This window comes from Oryctolagus cuniculus, chromosome 7 (assembly GCF_964237555.1).
Source record: "Oryctolagus cuniculus chromosome 7, mOryCun1.1, whole genome shotgun sequence".
NCBI lineage: Eukaryota > Metazoa > Chordata > Mammalia > Lagomorpha > Leporidae > Oryctolagus > Oryctolagus cuniculus.
In genome coordinates this window covers 52,247,147-52,272,255 of record NC_091438.1, presented here as the reverse complement: position 1 = coordinate 52,272,255, position 25,109 = coordinate 52,247,147, and the positions used below count along the sequence as shown (strand labels likewise).

The 25,109-nt window shown below is 40.3% G+C and overlaps 1 protein-coding gene and 1 long non-coding RNA gene across 3 annotated transcripts in view; one reads left to right on the top strand and one right to left on the bottom strand.

The window, feature by feature from the left end:
* Positions 1-25,109, top strand: part of LOC103350083 (uncharacterized) — an 87,536-nt gene that overhangs the window by 13,787 nt on the left and 48,640 nt on the right. The window lies entirely within an intron of this gene.
* The window catches only part of SPAG17 (sperm associated antigen 17), a 274,935-nt gene that overhangs the window by 229,110 nt on the left and 20,716 nt on the right, over positions 1-25,109 (bottom strand). For both annotated transcript variants that reach the window (XM_051857350.2, XM_051857351.2), the window contains exons 2-3: positions 3,896-4,036; positions 3,206-3,292 (exon numbers count right to left, since the gene is read on the bottom strand). In XM_051857350.2, coding sequence (XP_051713310.2) covers positions 3,206-3,292; positions 3,896-4,036 — 228 coding nt within the window. The remainder of the gene's footprint in view (positions 1-3,205; positions 3,293-3,895; positions 4,037-25,109) is intronic.

Sequence of the window (25,109 nt, the reverse complement as noted above, 5' to 3'; positions counted from 1 at the left end):
TGCCAGTTTGAGCCCTGGCTGCTCCACTTCTGATCCAGCCCCCTGCTAATGTGCCTGGGAAAGCAGCAGCAGATGGCCCAAGTCCTTGGGTCCCTACTACCCACCCAGATGGAGTTCCAGGATCTTGGCTTCAACCTGGCCCAGCCTCAACTGTTGGGGCCACTTGGGGCATGAATCAGCAGACAGAAAGAAGATTTCTTTCTTTCTGTCTCACTCTCTCTGCCATGCTGCCTTTCGAATAAGTAAAATAAATCTTTAAAGTAAAAAGTAAGAGCTAACATTCCTGAGAATATACACAAATAGAATTTTCTCCCCATTCCTACATGAGTACTTTGAGCAGTTACTGCTGGAACAAAACATGGTTTCCAGTAGAAGGTGAATGAACAAATAAGCCATAGCCATCTCTCTGTGCAATGGCACTAGACAAATCTAAGTAGGGTTTCAAAGAACTGTGGTTTATAAATAAAGACTCTGTCATATGTACAATACCATGGCTAGATGGCATTCTAAGGTTTCAGGGGGAAATTACACAATTTCAAAATGAGGCTGTGTGTACACAACACAAAGCCATCCAAATGAAACCTTGAGCAAACCGCTTAGGAATGTGGTCTTTGCTGGCCCAGACATTTCAAGTCTTCATTGGAAATATGTACTATGGTTCTGACACTATTTTTTTTTAACTTTTATTTAATGAATATAAATTTCCAAAGTACAGCTTATGGATTACAATGGCTTCCCCCCATAACGTCCCTCCCACCCGCAACCCTCCCCTTTCCCGCTCCCTCTCCCCTTCCATTCACATCAAGATTCATTTTCGTTTCTGTTTATATACAGAAGATCAGTTTAGCATACATTAAGTAAAGATTTCAACAGTTTGCTCCCACACAGAAACATAAAGTGAAAAATACTGTTTGAGTACTAGTTATAGCATTAAATCACAATGTACAGCACACTAAGGACAGAGATCCTACATGAGGAGTAAGTACACAGTGACTCCTGTTGTTGACTTAACAAATCTGACACTATTTTACTACTCATGGATGAACTACACTACAATGAAGCCTCACTTTAATTTGCTGCTTCTAATCAGCCACAGATCAGGGAGCCAGAAAGTCCAACTGGTTAGAATAGTGTTTACAGTGAGAACAACTAGGTTCTGGTTTAAGTTCAATGACAGCATCCTACAAGTAGAAGTAAATATAAGCTTTTAGTTGCATGATCTTTATGGTATTTTGAGTTCTCCCTCTCCAAAAATGGAAGTCTAAAGGGAAATTGGACTGTATGAATGTCCCATGTAACATAAGCAATTTTGTTAAATTACCTTTTCTTCTCCATTGTGGAGTTTCCTTTGGGGAAGCAAACGTGAAGCTTCCTAAGTAGGCTCCTGAGGAGCTCACTAGTGGCAGTGCCCTGGTTAGCATGGACTATGCAAAATTTTAAACAGAGACTGACTCGTGAGCAGGCTGCCCACATGCCTCAGAATCCAGAGGTCCCAAAGGATCTGGCTTTTGGGTTGCCCCTAGGGTCACCCTCACAACTATGTTGGTGCTCTACAGGCATTTCCAGTGGATTTTCAATTCTCTTGGAACAGGGGGCCAGGTGACAGAGTTCCTGAAGGGGACCTCAGCGTGCAGGGTGGGATTGGAATCGTGTTCCTCTTCTCCAGATGTGCAATCTGTCCTTGGTTGATGCTCACCAGGAGCTCGAATTTGTTTTATGTTCTTTATCATTTTTTTTTGCTACAGTGATTGACATTAATGAATGCCTGGTGAACCCAAGGCACAATCTCTGTGTTGCTCCACCCTGCCTTCCCTTTCTTCTGGAACCATTCAGAAAAGGGTATGTGAGCCGGTATGGGAGGCTTATTGCCCAAATGCTTCACTGGGAGTATGTGGTAGAGCCAGATGTGAAATGGACCTCCCCTGAGTGAAGAATATGCAACCAAGACTCACAGCACACATTGGAGAGGAATGACTTTCTAACTAACTCTGGATTTGTAGCATTGTGCTATTCCCACATCCAAGTCAAGATGCCTGTCCAGATTAGATGTCAAAACTGGCCTGTTATCATCTCTGATTTTTACTGAGCATCTTTGAAGAAGAAAGAATCCTTTGGGGGGCTAATTGATCCCAGGCCTGAGAATTGGACATGGATTTCTATGGCCACTTCAGAAGAAAAATTCCATTATTTTAAAACCAGGTATCACCTGGAGCACACACATATGCACTATCATAACAAAACACAGAAAGAAAACTATTTGACTCCAACAGCAAGGAGTTTTTTCCACGGTAGTGATAGCAGCATAGCAAGAGCTAACACTGTAAAACTTAGTGAAACTTGTTCAGAGAGCACGCAGCCAATACCACCGAGATCATTATGAAATGATCTAAGACCCAAGAAGCATAAAAACTTTATTGGTCATCACTGAAAGGAAGCTCAGACAAGTTTGTCTTAGAGACATCCAAAAACCTTTGTGTAAAAGCAGAGCCATAAAATGATACCTGACAACTTTTAAGTGATATCCTAATTAATCCCTGGATTTTCACAGCATCTTGCAAGCTGTCTGTTGGCTAGTAACCAGGCAGGGTCCCCTCACACTGACTATGAGTTCCAAGTCCTTTGCACAACAAGCCCACTGAGTCAGCCAGGACAGGACTTGGCACTAAGCAGCTGCTACAAATGGAAGGGAGCACTAATCCAAGGAGCGGCATTATTTTCACGTTGAAGCAAGTGTTTGGAAGACGTGCACAATGTTTACAAGCTGATGGAAAATCATTCTAGCTGTGCCTCAGCCTTACAGGAGAAACACTTTCTTCGGCACTTTTATATAGTTTCTTTGGTGAAACGAACACTTTGCAATCTGCTGATAGTATGTCTCTCTTTGACACCATTTCATACTCAGTCATTACTATGAAAAAGTGTGGCACAGAATTTTTTTTTGTATGTAAAAGGTTGTGATTTGTATTTTTCAAATAGAGGCAGTGATGGTGTAAACAATCTAAGACAATTTTATTCCAAAAGGGGGAATTCATTGAAAAGGAGGCAATGGTTTTTTGTGTCTTATCTCAGGAATAGATGTTCCAATAAGCAACAGGAATTTACTTTTTAAAGAATGAACTAAATTTAAAAATAGTTATCATATTGTCACTTCAGTCACTATTTTCTAAAAATTACAAACCTCTCATGGGTGAACATCTCCACCTACCTCATAGAATAAAGGAGCACTACCACTTGTAGTTCTTTTTCCCTTTTTAGCTGGAGCATTTCCGACAAGCATATTTACTTCATTGATCTGTAAGAAAAATCAACTTACTTAAATGCAAAAGGAAGGGTTCCTTGAAGAATACGTAGATAAATGTAACTTTCAAATACTTAGGGGTTTGGGAACCTGGCAAGAAAGAAGTACTCATCAGTTAGGTGGTATATTTATACTCACTTTGGTATGCTCTGGTAACAGTATGGGGATAATCTACCTGATAGAACTTTCCTATGTTAATCGTACCCCTCAGACCCTTGACAGCTATGATGCCTGTAGATTTCATGGACCTCCCTGGAACCTTAAATAGTGTAGTCTTTTATGTTATTCAATCTTTTATTAAATTTTAATTCCTCACAGAGTTACAATTTAATAGCAAGCTGCCTGGTATGGCCTCAGAAATTTTTTGTCAAATGGATGAATGTTTAATAGGCAATGCTGATGAACAAAAATAATTCTTGCAGGCTAAACAATTCAAATTTAATCTAGCTACACAGTTCTTTAAAATAATCCACCAAAATTTACAAAACAGTTCAAAAATATGATAGTTTTGTTTATTTTGTAATTTTATCCTATTATTTTAAGTAAAAAAAAAGAAGTATTAAGTGAACAGGGCTCGGGGTAGGCAGGGGCAGGTACCTGCTGGAGAATGTCTTGCCATGAGACGATGCTGAAGAGCTTACGCTGAGGTGCCTGTACAGCGAGGGTGAGGGCTTCAATGAGAAGGTCATCCTCAATCTGGTTCCCAACCACAAAAGCAACGGAGGCTTTCCAGTCGTTCTGTTACACAATCAGAAGGAATTAGATTATAGATGTCTTGACTGGGCAATTCAGTGTCGAATGTTTCCACTGAGAAACAGTAGTCTTCCTATAGACCTTACCTCAACGACAGGTTGGGGTCTACCTAGCAGTAAATGTGCTTCTCGGACGGAAATAGCCTCAAGGCGGCAGCATTGTGCCAAATTTCATGCAACATTGTCAAAAGGCAATTTTCTTGAGAAACTAGGTCTTTCAAGGAAGAAAAGACAATAATAACAACAGAAAACAAACAAACAAAAACTATCCCCGAATGCTGTCCAAGAATAATTTGGCGTTGGAAAGCAACAGTACATTTCTATATCACAAATATACATTAAGACACAGTCTTGTTAACAAAAATCACTATCTTATTCCGTGGTACAACTTATGACTCTAAATTTTACCAGAAATATAAAAGAAGCTCAGAAAATGATTGATAAATGTTGGGTAACTTTGCATGAGTTGCCAACTGAGAACTGGAATTTTTTTCCTCTTAAGAATTTCAGTGCTAAATCAGAAATGGGTCCTCTTCACTCCTAAGAAACAGGCTAACTTACAGCACTTAGACATGAAGTTTTGCTTCAAAAATTTAAAGTAAGTTATCAAAGAAAATCCCATTCTGTACTGTCCTTCTCTCTGCTCATATAATTCTAATTTCTGCTGGGAATGAGAAATTCCCTAAAGGATATTAACAGTGGCTCTCACTGAGTTCTCAACTGCGGAGTGCTGAGAAGAGGCCTCCAGATGCCAATCAAGACTTGTGCTTTTGAACAGAGAAACCCCACAAAGACGTTAGGAAAAAGCAGTGATAATAAAGGAGGGCACGCTGGCCACACGACCTCTCCGGTTCTTAGTCTCCCTATTGATAAAAAGAAAGGTTTCCTAAGGTAATTCTTCTAGCTCCTCTCTGGAGATATGATTCATATAGAGTAAAACTCCTTCTAAGGGGATTGCAAAAACAATATCTAAGATTTGAAAAGGTCACACAAATGTAATAAAATGCATACTTTTATGTGGTTCCCTTTGGTTTCTGTCCAGTTCATAATCAGCTTGCTGACAGATCTGGGTTATAGGTGGGAGAGAAGATCTAGTGCCAATGATTTCTTACAATCAAAAAGTGATTGCCCTTTAATTCTTCTTATTTCTCTTCCTAAAAACCTACAAAGTACCGAATGAGAACTCCCTCAATTTTCAGTGCCATCACCAAAACGAAACCACATGTAGAAACACTAAAAAAAGTTTATTTTACTCACAAAGTGTGTGTGTGTGTGTGTGTGTGTACTCACCCACGTATGCAGGTAGGTGTGATTTCCATTGATGTACTGGGTTTAAAACATTCTTTTTGACTGTTAGTTCGCCACGGGAGGATTGAGCATATTTTTTTTTTTTAAGTATTCTGATTCTAAACAGCAGGTGTGCTATTTATAATGTGTTCATTAGGGGGAAAATTTCCCATTGTCACAAGACCTTTCCTGCAAAAGATGCTTTTCTCTTGTCTGCTCCCCCAGTCCAAGCTGCAACTCTAGACCCAACTGAAGCAGGAGAATTTCATTCTTGCAATAAAGTGCATGTGGTTTGGGACAGGCACTACTTTGACGTTCCTTTCTCATATTGAAGATTTTAATGATCACCTCTGGCCCCATCCCATCCTGGTACTGCACGTTCCCTTACCAATATGTGGAAGCTACATAGTGCAAGAAAAGGCTGGGGGCATTCACAACGAGGCCATTGTAATACATCTTCTACCTATGCGTTAGTATCTGGTGTCAAGGGCATGTGCAGGCCATTTCAGATCAGGAAAAAAAAAAAAAAAAAGGAAGAGGAAGGAGGAATAATTACTGTGAATCTGCCATGTGCCAGGCATATGTTGTATCAGTGAATCCCTAAGTAGCCCTACAAAACAGTTGCACTAATACTTTGTAGATGGAAAAACAGGGGTCCAACAAAGTGAACTCATCCAGGATCGTTCTGACAGAACCTCAGGGTGACTGCATGCAAGACTTACAGTTCTGTGATTGCTTCAGAACAGCTTTGGGAGCAAAGCTTCGGGGTCGTACTGCCTTTCCATAATCCTTAAACTGTACCTGATAAACTGCACTGGCCACACTAATATTAACAGGTGAAGGCTTATATCACATGTTATAGTGTATAGAGCTTTCAAAATATCTTACGTGTTAGGTATTAAAACATATGACCTTTAAAAAAAATAATAGGTTGACAAAGATCAAAAAGGTTAAAGAAATTTCCAAAAGTTCTCTCCCCTAAAGCCCAGCACTTGTATTCCTTTGCTCCGGGATTTGTCTGAACACGACTGTCCTTCCAAACTGAAGCATGTGACTGAAACTTCGGGAATCCCCAAGGTCACCTCGAGAGAGTTTGCCTGGGCAAGTGCAGGTCCAGGTGTGCTCAGAGCTCCGTTTTGAAGGAGTTTTAAGAGTCTAGCTCAGGCTTACTCTCTCAGCTACACTTTCTTGCCCACCAAACACCTGCTCTGGAAATTGGATCTTTTCAGTGAAGTAGGACCTATGGGGGTACTTTGTCAGAGTTGCGGTTTTGTGTCTAATCACATGGCCAGAGTGCGTGCGAGCATGAAATGGGTGGATGAGATAGAGATACAAACGGAGAATGCCCACAGGGAAGGATACACTCCCTGCCTGCTGCAGCAGGGGGCAGCCAGGTGCTAGGAAAAGCACAAACAAGTCATTTCCCCAGTGCAGCTGTGAAGAAGAGATTAATAAATGATGTGCTGCAAATATAATTTCTGAATCTTTTTCTTAGCGTTCCAGGGTGAGGGTAGATTCCAGATTTCCACCAACTGGCGGCAGTTTCAGAAATAGGAAATTGTTTTGGAAGAAGTCAAACACAAATTAGATTTGGAAAATGCTGTTAAAATCACCCCTCCACCCGTGTACATGCAGTTTAGGTTCTCAGGGAATGTAAGAGAAATTTGGTGTAAAGAGATCAAAAATTGATCCAGGGGAGACATGAACGTGGGACATGAGTAACCGGATTAACCACACCCCATGAGACCAGGAGTGCTTCCCCTGTGGGCAAATTCATCTAAGACAGCTTAAGAAGCTTGAGTGTTGAGGCCAACGATGTGGCACAGCAGGGTTAAGCCGCCTCTTGTGATACCAGCATCCCATACTTTAGTCCAGCTGTTTGATCAGACCTCCTGCTAATGCTCCTGGGAAGGCAGCGGATGATGGCTCAAGTACTTGAGTCCCTGTCACCCATGTGGCAGACTAGGGTGGGGTTCTGGCTCCTGGCTTTGGGCTGGCCCAGCCCTGGCTATTGCAGCAGCCTAGGGGAGAGAACCAGCAGATGGAGGTTCTCTCTCTTTTTCTCTGTCTCCATCTCTCTCTCTCTGTTATTTTGCCTTTCAATTAAATGAATCTTCAAAAAGAAAGAAGGTTGCATATAAATTAGCAGCATGAGCTAACAGAAAGAAAACATGAATAATTTAAAAAAAAGCTACCCTGAATGTATCCAATGGCAAAAGAAGAGGACTTTAGTCTGGCACACATCAAACATCTTAGGAAACAAAATCAGCTCTCTGTTACCTGCAGGCTTATACGACACAGGATTCCTGCGACACAGGATTCCTGCTCGGTCTTGCCCCTAGTAGTTATTGATAAAGTCATTGAGAACATGGAATGAAGTCATGTATGGACACAATCCATTACCTTTTATTTACTTTACCAGTCTCACCTAATTTGAAGCCTGGCAGGAGGGCGTCTTAACCCAAACATTTACATACTAGTCTCCCAAGGCAAGAAAGCATTCGTGCAAATGCAGAGAACCTGGCTGTCTCACGTAAGCCTACTGTCCCAGAGACACAGAGTAGATTTATAGCTATTTTTCTTTCATATATTGCAAACTCCCCATATTTTACTTAGGCAGTCCATATTCTAATATAATTACAAAAACCCTTCCCCAAACAAGTGATAGAGCAGCTTTTGGACAATGGGATTCTGATTGCTTTCTTCTACTTAGCACAAATAAGCAGCTGATATGGAGAAACACAAAGGCAGGACATGCACACTCTCTCTTGCTGCCTCTGCTGGGATGTCAGGCATGAGGTCCTGGAAGACCTGAGATAAGGTCCCCACAGTCCTCTACTCAGAGCTGATCAGCACCTAATGAGCTCTGTGAATCAGCAGTGGTCAGCACTTTTATCAGGATCTGTACAAGCGCCCTGAGTAAAATCAATGCAACATTTAAAGAGTCAGATTTTATTAAGAGCTATCTAACACTGTACAGATATGCAAACCTGTACTTTATGTCAATACTCTGCTGAAAGGATAGCCTTTTTGTTAAGTAGATTTACTGCCAAATGGACAGGGATTTGTGAATGTCTTTCTCATACCAGGTTTTTTCTTCAAAAGAAGTCTTGGATCTCCATCAGCAACGGAGTGTTATTATGGGCTTTTGGCCAGCAGAAGAAATATTTTTATTACATACAACTGGCTGCTACAATTGTATTTGTTAAAAAGAGGTTCTAACTGTAAAGTGAGTTGAAAATATAGGTTAAATAATGGTCTCATATTGTTATCTAATAAGCAAGAACAATATAAATGACCGGGATATGCTCTTCTCCAGCTCTCTTTACTATATAAGTATTTATTATACATTGTTCTCTAATTACGTATCCCTCTGGTTTGTCAGAAATACTTTAATTTGATATATTACCATCATGCTGTTATAAATAATTCTTATTTAGGAGTTATTTCATACGGCTGTCATATTTTCTCAACCAGAAACCCTTTAGGTCAGAAATTATATTGCATACGCTTTTGCACCTTGTGGTGCCTGCTAGCAAACAGAAAACAGAGCAGGGTCCTAGACATGAATATCTGCTAATATTTTAAAGTAACAGGGGGTACACTTGGACACAGAGAGTTCTGCCCCTCAGAATCAAAGTGCTCGAATGGAGCATGTCAGGAAACTGCAGTGAGTTTTGTCCACAGCCTTGAGTTTCTTTAGGAGGTGAACACACTCCATCTGATCTATCAAGGTTTATAGCAGGGGTCAGGAACAAGTACTTGGGGAATTAGGCCCTGTAGCCATTCCTCAGCTAAGACAAGTTTCCCGGGAATGACTCAGACAAGCAAGCAGATACTGAGGGAAGAAGGCAGCTCCTCCAAATAGAAGGGAAAAATCCAGAGACTCAGATAGAAACATGCATTGGCTATGAACTATTCCTTCCCTCGCTTTCCTGCTTCCTGTTCTCTCTCATCTCCCACCGAATAGGAACTTGCTGGCCTGCTCCCTCTTCCCCTCTACCTGTAGACTGCATGTTCTATGATTCTTTTCTTTTCTGCATGTTTGAAATTCTTAAAAGCGGAATTCGTGGTAGAATGGGGAGAGAAGGTCCAGAGTGGGACAGGACAGAATATGAGTTGTCCAGGTCCAGAATCTGATCAGAGCTGTACACCTGTCACCTGCCACTACTATCTGTTCTACCCCAATCAACTGACCTTGGTCCCAGCATGAGATGGCACCCACTGCCCACAGCTCTCACAAACTCAGTTCAGTTCAGTGTGGTTGCCTTCAGAACTTGATCTCCTCCACAGTGAGTGCATTTAAACTAAGTCAAAGGCAAATGTGACCAATCAGCGCTTGCCGCCTGGATACTAGGCCATTCAGCATTTACTGGCACGGTGTAGCCTCCATCCCAGGAAGACCTGCATGTCCGAGATGAACCCAAGTTCATCTCTAAAGAGGATTTTTATTGGAAAGGACATGTATGGACCTGAGAAAATATGGAGGAAAACAAAGCAAATTCTATTACACAACCCTTCCATCTACACGCCAAATACACACGCTACAGCAGATGGCTGAGTACCCAGCCTTATGTACTATCCTTCAGAGCAGGTTAAATGAAAAGCAGATGACAAGGCAGGCACAGAGAGGCGCCATGGGAGGAGTGGCAGCAACCCACTTTCCTGCACTTCCCCACTCCGGCATCTGATGACTAAGCCATTGTTGCTGTGGGAGACCCCCAAGAATCCTCCATGCACAGGTGCCAAGCTTCTCTTATACTTGGTTGTCCCCTTGGAGAAGCACAGGTCCTTGTAGCATAGTGATTAAAAGCTTGAGCTCAGTAGGCAGACTGCCCAAGTTAAAGTCTCAGTGGACAAGTTGTGAGTCCTTGGGCAAATTATTTGACTTCTCTGTGTCTTCAGTGAGTAAATGAAGATAATGGCAATATGTACCTTTTGGGACTGTTGTGAAGACTGAAAGCCCTTCCGAGCAGTCCCTAGCAATAATCACAGCCACCATCATGGACACTATTTTGGGGAGCTTGGTCATTAGCCCGAGCATGGTTATTCCATACATTCTGCCTCAACTGCAGAGAACTTATGAGTGAACACAAGACAAAACAAACAAAGCAGAATGGCAATAATTGCACTGCAAAAAATGTGACACTTTGTAAAATAATTTTCTCTTTGATAATAACAGTCTTGTCCTAAAGTATGTTAGGTTCTTGGAAGAGTGGACCAAAACTATGAACACAGAGTGTTTAAAATCCTACAGGTAGACAGGTTTGTGTGTGTGTGTGTGTGTGTGTGTGTGTGTGTTTTAGCTATGGGAGGAAATGTGAGAATCCAACAGAGCAGGAAGCATTTTTAAGTCATTTTTGTGCACTGCAAGTTGTCAGAGACATTAATCCATTACTAACTATGTAAACAAAACAAAACCAAAACCAAAAAACCCACATCAAGTGGAGTCCAGTGTGAAGACCTAGAGCTTTAGGTTCTGACCACTGGCTGACCGAGGGGCTGATGAGCTCCAAGACAGCCGTGCAGCAGACTGGGGAAGAAGCAGCGCCACACTAATTCTCATTATGGATGAGGACTTGCTGACATGGCTGAAAATGTGAAAATTAATCAGTTGTTTGCTGGTCAAGCTGCAAATATTAATCTTGTTAAATTGTGGGTCCAGACTTAAGACACAGTTGCCACAAGGAGCTAGTTCTTAAAATGACAAAAAAGAAAAGGAATTGACATTTATTATTGAAAGCCTGAGTGTGACCCTCTATAGATAAGAGAGACTCCCTGGCCTGCTATGCTATTCTGGCTCCACAAGGCCCCTTCTCCTGGGTAGAACAAAATTTACTCACATCATCATTTCAGGGCCTCTTTTCTTTCTAAAGATTTATTTATTCATTTATTTGGAAGGCAGAGCAACAGAGAGACACACACACACACACACACACACACAGAGGTCTTCTATTTACTGGTTCACTCTTCAAATGACTGCTTCAACAGCCAGTGCTAGGAGCCAGGAACTCCATCCAGGTCTCTGACGCGGGTGGCAGGAGCCCAAATAGTTGGGCCATCTTCTGCTGCCTTCCAAAGTGTGTTAGCAGGAAGCTGGATAGAAAGTGCAGTGGCCAGGGCTCAAACCATTGCTCCGAAAAGGGTTGTCAGCATTGTAAACGGTGGCTTAACCCACTGCACTGTAATATCAGCCTCCATCATAGGATCTTAATAACTGACTTGCTAATTAGATAAACAATCATGACCCAAGGCTTTAGTGCCTATACCTATTTTTAAATATTTATTTATTTTGATGCTATCTGCATCATCAAAAAGAAATGCTGGAGACTCTTAGCCTAACTCAAAGAGATGGCCTGGGAATGGTGGTCTTTTAGGCAGTGGACTGGGTTGGTGGAGAAAGCTCCACCTAGACAGCTTCCTACTTTGTCCATGTGCCTGGCACATAGTAGCATTCAATAAATATTTCTTGAACTTAGCAGCCAAAACCACACACTAAAGAGAATTTTTACACATGGTTAGTATGGGAAGGCCAACTGAGTATGTGGCATTTTATCAGCCACACTCAGCACTTTGTAAGGAACCATGCCTCTGAACCACTGAGCATTCGAATTAGAGAAGGAGCTCATTCCTTTGATGTGTAGACAACACTATGCACAGCAGTGAGAACCCAACAGTCTACAAACAGCTTTAATGTGCATGCATATGCTATCTGGCTGGCTGTCTTTGCCTTCATAAGTACTAAATATGATCAATAATTAAAATTTTTGAAGATACAGAGTTCTGAAATGGTGTCAAATTCTATCATTTCTTAGCCGAATGATCCAGGCTTATCTTTGTGACTCAGTTTTCTCAAAGAAAATGGATCAATAGTCTGCTGTGAGGGTCTAATGAACAAACATGCCTAGGATCATTCTGTAAATTTAAAGCACCATGCAAAGGTAAAATATGAATGTACATAAAGGAAATACTCTGATTTTCCATGGAAAGCTCTGCAAAACTCAGTTAAAGGAGGTAATTGCTTCTGTAATTTTGAATTTGGACATGTCCTGAGGATCTTCGTGGGATGAGTTAGCCTCTGGCTTAGGCTGTTTGATTGTTTTTCTTTCGTTTTTCACAAAGCCCTTGGCCCATCCACCAATCTAGCACATGAGCCTAATTCAGTTTTGCTCCATGCATCAGAGAGTTTTAAGACAGCTATTAAAACACCACATGGAAAAGCTTTGCAGGGAATTCTACTCCACAGAGAAACCACAGAAACCACTACACACCTTAACTATCTCCCCACCCCCAACAGTTGGCTAAAATTACGGCTCCATTATGTTAGTACAATCCAACCGGTTTTATTGCTTGGAGCAAAATCTGAGGTCCAAAATGAACTTCAGAACATAAAAAGTAAGGCAAACCTCAAAAGGAAACAAGCTTCTTTGGGGTTTCAAGCAAATATTACATATCAGAGACATTCTTCTAACAGAGGAGACCAAGAAAAGCCAAGAGGAGTCCTGCTAATTGCCCCGCAAATGTAAAATTGGAATCAGGGACTCACCCCAAAGAAAGGAGATCTCTTTTCATCATCATATATTAAAAGCTACAACCTTTCATCAACTCTTTCCTCAGACGCGAGGCCCTCTTCGACTTTCCTCAAGTCCCCTCAGTGTTGTCACTGTCTTCCACATTCGAAGTTAGAATACATTTTCAAGACTCAATATGAGTTCTTTATTTACCCTATCATATCGCTTTTCCCCTCTAGTTTTCCACCTTCCTTCTTCTAATGTAAATGCCATCTATTGGCTAAGCATTGTAGTATATGTCATTAACTTGGTTTGCCTTGGCATTAGATTGTGTGGAAGAAACAAAATAACAAACCAATTCTCTTTCCAATAAGTGATTCACGCCAGGTAGCTGCAGCTTGGGTGATTAAGTCTCATGACCGGCTCATTTTTTTGCAGTGAATGCAAGAGTTCTCACTTAACATTTGTTTCCTACAAGGCCACTGTCAGAGCTTCATTGTTTTATCCCCCTTGAGTGATGGCAAAACACCCACCGCTACTTCTCACACAAAGGGACAAGGCTTTTCTGATTAAGACTATCCTATTCTACTGCAAATTCCAAGAAATGACAATATTATATCCCCCATGCTGTCTGTAACATCTCCAAGAGGGAAAATTTCTTTGTCTGATTATGTGATTATTTTAGATCTGAACATATGGTCTCCATATTATGGCATGAGAAAGAAAGGCCATACAGAGATGACCCTGGCCAGTGTCAGATCTGCCAGAGAGCTGAATTTGCTCTGCACCAGTGAGGAATGATGGGGGTCTCTCCAACAAGTCCCAGGGCATATGTGGGAAAAACGCTGAGAATAAGCCTTAGGCAGGAAGACTGTCAGGGAATGTGTGCCCTGCCTCAATTCAACAAAACTGAGTAGTAGTTCAGTTCAACAAGCATTTATTAAATCAATATGATTAAATGTGTGTGATGTAATAAGCTATATGGATTAGAGTAACAAAGTATAAAGATTCTAGTGTGGAAATGAGCAAACAATGGTTGAATTTCCAAATGCGAAGCCTGCTTAATAACATTAGTCTCCTTGACTGCTTTTCTCAAGGGAGTTAGGATGTGCCCCTCTCCAGAGCTGATGATTTGCAGTGATCCTAACTTCCCCAGCTGTTTGGGACTCATAAGTTGTTCAAGGAAAGTAAGAGGCAGTGGAGACCTGTCTGTGAGCCAGAAAAATGGGATAAAACCCCAAATAGATAAGTGGAGGGCAAAAGTATTGATTAAAGCAATCATTCCTACTGAGAGGACAGATTAGAGTCAGGGGGTTCCTGAGATCTCTTTTCTTTTCTTTTTTTGGACAGGCAGAGTGGACAGTGAGAGAGAGAGAGAGAGAGAGAGAAAGGTCTTCCTTTGCCGTTGGTTCACCCTCCACTGGCCACCGCGGCCGGCGCACCGCGCTGATCTGAAGCCAGGAGCCAGGTGCTTCTCCTGGTCTCCCATGGGGTGCAGGGCCCAAGCACCTGGGCCATCCTCCACTGCACTCCCTGGCCACAGCAGAGAGCTGGCCTGGAAGAGGGGCAACCGGGACAGAATCCGGTGCCCCGACCAGCACTAGAACCCGGTGTGCCGGCGCCGCTAGGTGGAGGATTAACCTGTTGAGCCACGGCGCCGGCGAGATCTCTTTTCCTTGAATGCTTGTAAGTTTCCTTGAGCTCCACTCACCTGTTGCTTTGCAATAAAGAGTTTCCTAGGAGACAGATAAGAAAGACAGGTGGTGGTGGTGATGGGGGTTTGGGAGGGAAGATGAGGCTGAAGCCAGAAGCAGAGGCGTGCATGTAGTCAAAGGCAATTAGAAGGTCGCTGGTGACCTTAGCAAGAGCAGTTCCCCTAAAATGAAATTGCTTCCTGCTCATTCCTTCACTCACACAATCCCACACATCTTCATAACTCATATCTCTTTTACAATATGAACTCCCGTTAAGCAACATGTGACAAAATATTCCCAATGATTATGATAAATTCCAAGGTCCAGATCCGGTTATGGTTCTTAATTTTCTCCAATTACACATGTACATGGGGTCTATTTATTGGCTACATTGGGGCAGTAATTCATTATAATGATTCCTCTCCTATTGATTCCCTCTAATAGAGTCCTTACAATGGTTCTTTCAACGGTATAACGAAAAGAGCAGTGGATTTAGTATCAGAAAACTTGATTGCTAGCCCTGATTCCAACCACATGGTCTTGGGGAAAACATTTAAGTACTCACAAACCTGGGCCTTAGCAAAATAGTATTTAAAGCAGAGGGTCATTCATTCACTCAACTAATATTTACTGAGGAGTTATAAACATTGAAATGGGCATTGAGAATACAGTGCACAGGCATAAGGCACTACCACTACTCTGAAAGATCCTCAGCCTGGGGAGAGAAATACACAAGTAAAAGTGAAAGTTATTTCCAACTATAAAGCACCATACAAGGTGTTCAGTTCTGCTATCACATTGTTCACCCTGATTTATTCACTAAAAATAATTTATTGTGTGAGTACCAATGTTGCATACACTGCCCTAGAAATGGAGGTGAAAGAAGAGTAAAAGAAAAGCAATGAAAAGAAATGAACCCAATCTATATATCTCGACATGACTAAACCTCAAAATTTAACACTGTACAAAATGGAGGAATCTGGAACACATCATGCTGAGTGAAATAAGCCAGTCCCAAAGGGACAAATATCATATGTTCTCCCTGATCCGTGACAACTAACCGAGCACCAAAAAGGAAACCTGTTGAAGTGAAATGGACACTATGAGAAATGGTGACTTGATCAGCCCTTGCCCTGACTGTTGATGAACAACTTAATACTTTATCCCTTTTAGTATTTTTTTCTGTTTGTTCTACTTAATACTATTGGTTGAATTCTGAAATTAATACAAAATTATTCTTAAGTGTTGAAACTTAACTGAAAAGTGATCCCTGTTAAATATAAGAGTGGGAATAAGAGAGGGAAGAGATGTACAATTTGCGACATGCTCAATCGGACTTGCCCCAAATGGTAGAGTTAGAAACATACCAGGGGATTCCAATTCAATCCCATCAAGGTGGCATGTACCAATGCCATCTCACTAGTCCAAGTGATCAATTTCTGTTCACAATTGATCATAACAATAGGACTAAGAGTCAAATGGATCACATAAACAAGACTATTGTCTGCAAATACTAACTGATAGAATCAAAAAGGGAGAGAACAATCCAACATGGGAGGCGAGATACACAGCAGACCCATAGAATGGCAGATGTCCTAAACAGCATATAAAGAGAATTGAAAATGAATCTTGATGTGAATGGAATGGGAGAGAGAGTGGGGGGTGGGAGGGAAGTTATGTGGGGGAAGCCATTGTAATCCATTTGCTGTACTTTGGAAATTATATTCATTAAATAAAAGTTAAAAAATAAATAAAAAAACACTGAACAAAAAAGACAAATACCAGAATTGGTTAGTACAATATGGAGCCATTCATGCTCTTATCTTATTCATCTTTGCAACCTCCATTTTAGGGCAGCACATTGAACATAGACATCCATTAAGTAAATATTAATTATTAGTGAAAGCATACAGTACACAATAATATATACATATAAATCATGGACACATAGGCTGAGAGGATTTGTGTTAAATTCATGTTAGTGTTTAGAAAGAAAGGAATTGATGGAGTAAAAAATGTTCAATTTTTTAACATACCTTTAAAAAGTAATTTTTGTGAGGGGCAAATGTGCTTGTTATATTATCCTTTGTGCCATTTTGCATTTATGAAATACTGAAAATACACCTCATTCAGAAGATCCACTGTCTGGAAAGGGAGATGGACATTTGAACAACTATAATGTAAGGTCACATGCGTTATAACAGACCCATCTCACTCTGAGTCTTAGGAAAAACCTCACTGGCAGATGTCATTTGAGAAACTCAGTGGTAGAAATACGTGTCCATGTCGCCTGCTTGCCTACACAGTGGCCTCACTTCCACCTCTTGGGCAGAGCAAGCCTTTCCTTCTTAGGTTTCCTCCCCCTTTCTACATGTTCATCTTCCCACCTCACCCTACAGTCCACTCCGCATCAGTCTCAAGAACCTGATCCTTTTTGGGGGGCTGAGGAAGATATTCTGATCCCCCTCTCTTTTTTTGTACTAAAGTGAATGACCTCTTCTACAACTTTTCATTCAGTTTTCTCATCTCTCCCTCCCCAGTTTCTAATTTCTTCACTTTCTGTTCAATCCTATTTCACATATACCCAGCCATCTTCACTCTTAATTCCAATATCCCCACTGACCACTTCCCTTGTGATCTCTTTTCTTCATAACAAAATTCTCCCAAGCATGTGACCACACCCAAAGTTCCTATATCCTCATAAGCCACAATGTCCTTACAAGCTACAGTCTTGCTACCACCTCCTTCCCATCCACATTATTGAAGCTGCACTCCTTGGACACCACTGATGAGATAGTTGCCTTGCTCTACTCTGCAGAGTTGTCTGTTGGCAGGAGATTTTGCATCCTTCTCTCTGACTTGATTTCCAAGACACCACCCTGTCCTTTTTTATTCTTATTTTACTCTTTTACCCCTGCCTTCTCTGATCATCAGACTCTCCCTTCTGTCCCTAAAACAAAGAACTATAAGGTATCCCACAGAATAATTTCTCAACCTTCTTTTCATCTCTTGGCATATACCCTCTGTTGGTTATTTGAGCTACTCCCACCGTGTCCACTAATGCCTCTTCTCCGACAATTCCCAAGTCTACGTTTCCAACATAGATTGAGTTCTAGTTCATGTCTGTGGTTCCAGCCTAACATTTCTACTTTGCTGTTCTACTACCATCCCAAACTAGGCATTTCTAAAACTGAGCTCTTCGTGTCTCCCCACAGTCTAAAAATACAACAAAACCTTCTCCATCTCAAACAGTAAAATCTTACTTTACTAAACTTTCATGGATTATAGGTAAACTTTTTGTGTAAATTAAGCATAAATTTTCTCATGTCAATGGGCTTTCTGTCAGGATTAACCATGAAAGTGTGTATAAAGCCTATAAAGCATGTGATAAGTGTATAGTTGTTAATTTTTAAGTAGTTGTTAATTGCGATATCTCAAGCATTTCATATGCTTTCTAACTCTCTGCCTTGCTCAGTTTAGTTCTGTTATTCAGCTGCCCTCCTTGCAGGTGAAATTCTTACTTTATTTCTATTTTGCTAAGCATCTCAGCTCAACAGTGTCCTCTGCTTGTCAGTGAAAATCCATTGTCAGTATTATACAGAGTGCTTACATGGGGGTCACAATGTTAATGTAAGTCTTAAATTTTAGGGTACATCAGAATCATACTTATTAAAGCACAAATCACTGGGTTCCACCCCAAGTTTGTAATTCAGTAGATGCTTCTGAGTCAGGGACCACACTTTTGGAACCACTGGTGTGCATGTTTGCTCAGATTGTAAGCTCCTGTATGGTGGGAATGCTGTAATGCTCTTTCTCTTTTTTCCTTTTTTTTTCACTGACCCACCCTTCCCCTTTCTATTCACTCCAAGTATTACATAGGACAGGATGTAGTTTAACATGGAAGGAAATAATGTTTTTTCAATGTAACTTAATTACTTAATGAAGTCATGGTCAAACTTCCACTTTTTCCAGTAGAAGCCAACATGAACAATCTTTTCCATTAGATTAATTTAAAGCGTCATGTCAAAAAACACAATTGTTCTGATTCTACAGTCTTGTTCATTGGACTGAAACTTTCATTCACCACAATGTTGGATATTAGACTTTTTCTTTCTCAGGTAGTTCAAATTCAAAATAGACAGGAGAATGTCCATCTTCTTGTTTTTGTTGAAACTTAGGCTTCCTACAGAATAAGAATGATTAGAGGTTATGATGATGCCAGGAAACAGATAAAGCAATGGAGAAGATTCTGCCAGAGGAGCCAAGAGCAAACGTTCAGTGAAGCCACTGGTGCGTATGTGGAGGTGACTCTATGTGGCATATGTCATAGAGGATGAGTTGATTTCCTCAGCTGTTTTTAGGATGGTACTTATGAGAGTACAATCACAGGTCCAGTTCCCATATAGGCTTCATGTGATCAAAAATTCTATACCATGTTACCAAACCTTTGGTATTTATATATGATTGTTAATTATAATTGAGGGATTAAGGAAAAACTTCAGCAAAACATATCATCATTACTTTGATACAATTCAAAGAATATACCCTTCTGAGAAAAAGTGCCTTCATCCCAAAAAGAAACAGAACACATTCATACTTATTTTCATAGTAAGAGTTGAAAATATAGTTAGTTCTAAGACACCATTTCTCAAAAAATATGTTTTGAGGTTGGGGCCAAATTCAAAAGATAAATGAACAGTTAAATAGTAAGCATTTTAATGCTTTACCGTTATAGCTACAATAATAAGAGTGCATGAAGAAACCATTTTCATCCTACTTATCATCCTAAATATTTGATGTGAAGACAGAGGTTGTTTAACTCAATATTGCTGACCTTAAACTGGCTTAACATACATGGAGTTGTATACATTTTGAGGGATCACATAGTTTTTCATTGAAGTTTATATGAGTTTAGGATTTTCTTTCCTCTTCTATTCAGTATATGCTGCCTGAGAAACTATTACATTGTGTCACTCAAGGCCACACATTGCAATCATATGTAACAGAAAATTAAATATGAACAGAAAGAATAATGAGGGTGAGGGGTGAACACAAGGGAAATCTAGGATATAGAATTTATTCAAACATTTACAAAGCCTTCTACAAGTTTCTGTATCAAAAATATTGAGTTACCATGGAAGTAGAGGAAATATTTTGTCACGTCTAGAGAACTGGCTTAAAGACAATGGTAAAGTTAAATGGGCACTTCTCTGGATGGAAATGTGTTAGCAGTGGGGAACCCTGGGGATCATCCCTGTATGATTCTTATTTAACTACTTTTATATAAAATATGAAAATGAGTTACACAGAGAAATATAAAATAACAGGGCTCAGTGCTATAAGGGAGATATATTTGCTGCCATTTTGTCTACTTCTCTCATTCTGGAGATGGAAATTAATCTATGACATTAACACTTGTTCAAAGTGACTTGCAAAGCAGTTGACCTGTCCTGTTTGCAGCCCAGTGGACTTTCCTCTTCACCCCTGTGCCCTGACTTTGCTAGCAGATGCTGTGATGAGGCTACTTTGCTGAGGGGACAGAAAAGTACTGCAAGATTTCACAAAGCTTTTGAGTTGGGTAAGCAGTATGTCAAATGAGATTTAGTGTGGGAAGCATCAGAGAATGGACTGAGGGAACACAACCCAGATTCTAGTTATAAGGTTAGAGGCTTTGACTACCAAGTATAGGAATGTGTCAATATATAATATTTTCTATTGTCAATATATAATACTCTCAACTCAATGTGCTGCAGTTTTGTTGAAAGGTGATTGTTCATGATGTCTATGAAAAAGTGGGAATAACACAGAATCATTATAAAACCAGAGTGTCTCACTTTTAAAGTTGTATTTAGTTTTAGGCATAAACCAGAAACGATTGTTGAGTTTGAAAAAGTCACAGAATTGTAGTTAAATTTGCCATGAGGAAGGGCGGACTTCAACTGGGGAATTAACTAAAACAACTTTAGGATAGAGAAATATACCACAGTTTTAAAAATAATAGAATTAAAAAGACTGACAAGTGACTCATATCCTCACATACTACTGCTGAGGATGTAAATTGGCACACTTCTTTTGGAAAATTCTAAGGTAGTAGCTACCAAAGAAAAGCATATGCCTGCCCCGTGGTCTAGCATTTCTAATCCTCCATATACATCTAAAAGAAATGAATGCAAATTTCTAAAGAAAAAAGTATATGAGATTTTATAGTAGCAATATATGTAATATATCAAACTAAGGATGATGCAAATTAACCAGCAGGATAATGCATAAATAAATCATGGAATAGTCATACAACAGAATACTATAATGCCATTAAAGCACAGCATTTATACATATAAACAGTTATGAAGTTCACAGAAATTGTGTTGAATAAAAAGGGTATACTGTGTTTTAGTTCATTTATATAAACTTAAAGGACAGGAAGCATAATTAATTGATGGTGATAGATTTTAGAATACTATTAACACTCAAGGAGACAGGTCTGGAGGATAAGACATTAGAAATGACCCAGTTAAACAAAAACAGAGAAAAGAATGAAAAGGCCTACATGAAATATGGGCTATAATTAAGCTATCAAATATTCAAATCATAGGGATCCCTGAAGGAGACAGAGAGAAAAAGGCATTGAGAATCTACTAAATGAAATAATAGTTGAAAACTTCCCAGGTCTTAAAAGAGATATAAATATCCAAATATAAGAAGCTCAAAGGACTTCAGTCAGACTTGTCAATCAAAAAGAGTTTCTACAAGCCATGGTAGAGTCAAACTATTAAAAGTTAAGGATAAGAGAGTCCTAAAGATGGTGTATATATATACTAAAGATGGTGTATATATACTAAAAAGGAAAACCAATTAGGCTAACAGCAGACTTCACAACAGAAACCCTACAGGCCAGAAGAGAGTGGATAATATATTCAAGGTCTTGAAGGAAAAGATTCTCCAATAGAGAATATTATATCGAGCAAAAGTATCCTTTAGAAATGAAGGAGAAATAAAACATTACTCAGATAAACAAAAACAGAGAATCAATCACCTCTAGACCAACCTTACAAGAAATCCTAAAGGGAGTCCTGCATTAGAAGTCTAACTCTATCTGTCAAATAAAAAAAAAAAAAAGAATTAACCATCGTGAAAACACATGACACAAGGCTGGTGCTGTGGCATAGTGGGTAAAGCCACCGCCTGCAGTGCTAGCATCCCATATGGGCACGGGCTCAAGTCCTGGCTGCTCAACTTCCAATCCAGCTGCCAGATAATGTGCATGGGAAGGCAATGGAAGATGGCCCAGGTACTTGGGCCCCTGTACTCATGTGGGAGACCCAGATGAAGTTCCTGGCTCCTGGCTTCAGATCAGCCTAGCCCTAACTAAAGCAGCTATTTGGAGAGTGAACCAGTGGATGGAAGATCAATCTCTTTCTCTCTCTCTCTCCCCTCCACCTCTATAACTCTGTCTTTCAAATAAACAAAATATAGCTTAAAAAAAGATATAAGTTGATTGAATGGATTCAAAAAAAAAAAGACCCAACTGTATGCTGCCTACAAAAAACTTCCTTCACAAGTAGAGATACACATAGACTGAAAGTGAAGGACTGGAAAAAGATATACCAGGTGAATGGAAACCAAAAACAAGTAGGAATAGCTAAACTCAAATAAGATAAAACAGACTTTAAAAAATTATAAAAAGAAACAAAGGACATTATATTTTGATAAATGGATGTATACAGTAAGAAGATCTAGCAATCATAAACACCCAATATAAGATCATCCAGATATAAGAAGCAAATGTTATCAGACCTAAAGATAAAGGGATACAGACTCCAATACAATAATAGTGGGGGACTTTATCACCCACTGTCTTCAATGGACAAGTCAACCAGACAGAAAAGCAACAGAAATATATCAGAATTGAATCAAACTATTAGCAAAGGAATCTAACAGATATTTACAGAACATTTTATCTAAGAACTACAGAATACACATTCTTCTCACCAGCCATGGAGCATTCTCTAGGATAGAACATATATATTAGACCACAAATCAAATCTCAGTAAATTTAAAAAATTTGAAATCATACCTTGCATATTCTCACATCACAAAGAAATAAAACTAGAACTCAACAAAATAAGAAAGTAGAACATTTAAAAGTATGTGGAAATTAAACAACATGCTACTTAATGACCAATGGATCACTGAGGAAGTTAAAAAGGAAATAAAAAACCTTCTTGAAACAAATGGAAATGAAAATATAACAAACCAAAACCAGTGTGATATAGCAAAAGCAGTATTAACAGGGAAGTTTATAGTGATAAGTGTTTACATAAAAAAATAGATCTCAAAGAATCTAATGATGCATCTCAAGGACTTATAAAAACAAGAATAAACCAAGCCCCAATTAGTAGGCGGCAAGAAATAATAAAAATTAGAGCAGAAGTAAGTGAAATTGAAACTGAAACAAAAAATATAGATCAACAAAACAGAGCTTGGCTTTTGAGAAGATAAACAAAATGAACAAACTTTTAGCCAGACTTACAAAGAAAATAGAGGAAAACACTCAAATAAATAAAATTAGAGATGAAAAAAGAGACATTACAATGCACACATCAGAAATATAAAGAATCATAAGAAACCACTATGAACAACTGGATGTGAACAAACTAGAAAACTTTAATGAAATGGATAAATTATTTGATACATTTAACTTAGAAAGATTAAATCAAGAAGATATAGAAAATCTACAGACCCATAACAAGCAATGAGATCAAAGTGGTAGTTAAAAGTCTCCCATCAAGGGCTAGCATTGTGTCAGCAGGTAAAGCCACTTCCTGCAATGCCAGCATCCCATAAGTTACGCTGGTTTGTGCACGTCCTGGATTTTCCACTTCCAATCCAGCTTCCTGCTAAGAGCTTGGGAGAGGCAGTGGAAGATGGCCCAAGTCCTTGGGTCCCCGTTACCTATGTGGGAAACTTAGAAGAAGCTCCTGGCTCCCTGCTTTGGTCTGCCCCAGACCAGACTGTTGTGGCCATCTGGGGAGTGAACCAGTGGATGGAAGATCTCTCCCACTGTCTCTCCATCTCTCTTTGTAACTTTGATTTCAAAATAAATAAATATTTTTTTTAAAGTTTCCCATCAAAGAGAAGTCCAGAACTTTATGGCCTTCCCACTGTATTTTACAAAGCTTGTAAAGAGGAAATCACATTGATACTTTTCAAATTACTGACAGGAAAAAGATCAAGAAAGCCTTTACTGGTTTCTCTATTCTATATAGCTAGTGAAATCCACCACAAATGACTATCATTTTAAAACAAGAGTGATGGCTGGTGCCGCGGCTCACTAGGCTAATCCTCTGCCTGCGGCGCCGGCACCCCAGGTTCTAGTCCCGGTTGGGGCGCCTGTTCTGTCCCGGTTGCCCCTCTTCCAGTCCAGCTCTCTGCTGTGGCCCGGGAGTGCAGTGGAGGATGGCCCAGGTGGTTGGGTCCTGCACCCGCATGGGAGACCAAGAGGAAGCACCTGGCTCCTGGCTTTGGATCGACACAGTGCGCTGGCCATGGTGGCCATTTGAGGGGGTGAACCAACGGAAGGAAGACCTTTCTCTCTGTCTCTCTCTCTCACTGTCTAACTCTGCCTGTCCAAAAAAAAAAAAAAAAAAAAAAAAAAAGAGAGAGAATGATGGGAAGGGCCTGGAGGTGTTCTCTGTGTCACATCAAGGCTCAGAAAAGGATATCATTTAAAGAGTCAAACCCACATCAGCCAGAAGACTGCGCCAACATTTCTGAGAATAAACAAATAATTGTAAATCACTAGAACAATTTGATGAATGACATGTACTAAAAACTATATTGCTTGTGAGCAATTTTATCAGGTACTTAGTTTATATAGACAATACAGGCAGTTTAGGAGTTTGGATGAAGAGTGCTGAATAGAAGGGATCGTCATTTGCCTCAGCCACAGAAAAATGCCAGAATAACAAGAGAAGGACCGCACTTCCCAAAGACTGACAGAGTGCAAAAGTGACGAGAATTGAAAGCAGCACAGAGACTGACAGCCAGCAGACAGAGAAGAACAAAGCATACCACAGCTCCTAGCCTGGTGCCCTGGGCAGGGGGACACCATCTTGCTGGGAGAAGGTAACAGAAAGCACAGCAACCCTACGACTGCTGTAGACTGGCAGCCCTCACCACGGGAAAATTCCACTGCCCTCACTGACTTCAGATCCAGGCTAGAAAGCTGACTGGGGTCCAGGCATCTCCTTTGCTCCAAAAAAAGGAATCCAAAAAGGGAACTCCTCTGCCCTTAAAGCATCCAATCCAAGCCACTGTGGTGCACTTGTTACTTAACTCTGTTCTGACACAGGGACAGTAAGCAGCCCCATCACCACCAGAAGCCCCTACAGGCAGAGACAGGGTGCTTTCCAGGACTGGGAACAGGTCTCCTGCCTCTTGTAGCCATGGGACTGCTGGCACAAGCCCTGGAACCACTCAGCATCTAGCTGGTTCTTTATTTTTAACCAATCACACAGGCCAAAGATCACATAGATCCACATAGACCAAAACAGAACATACTATGAAA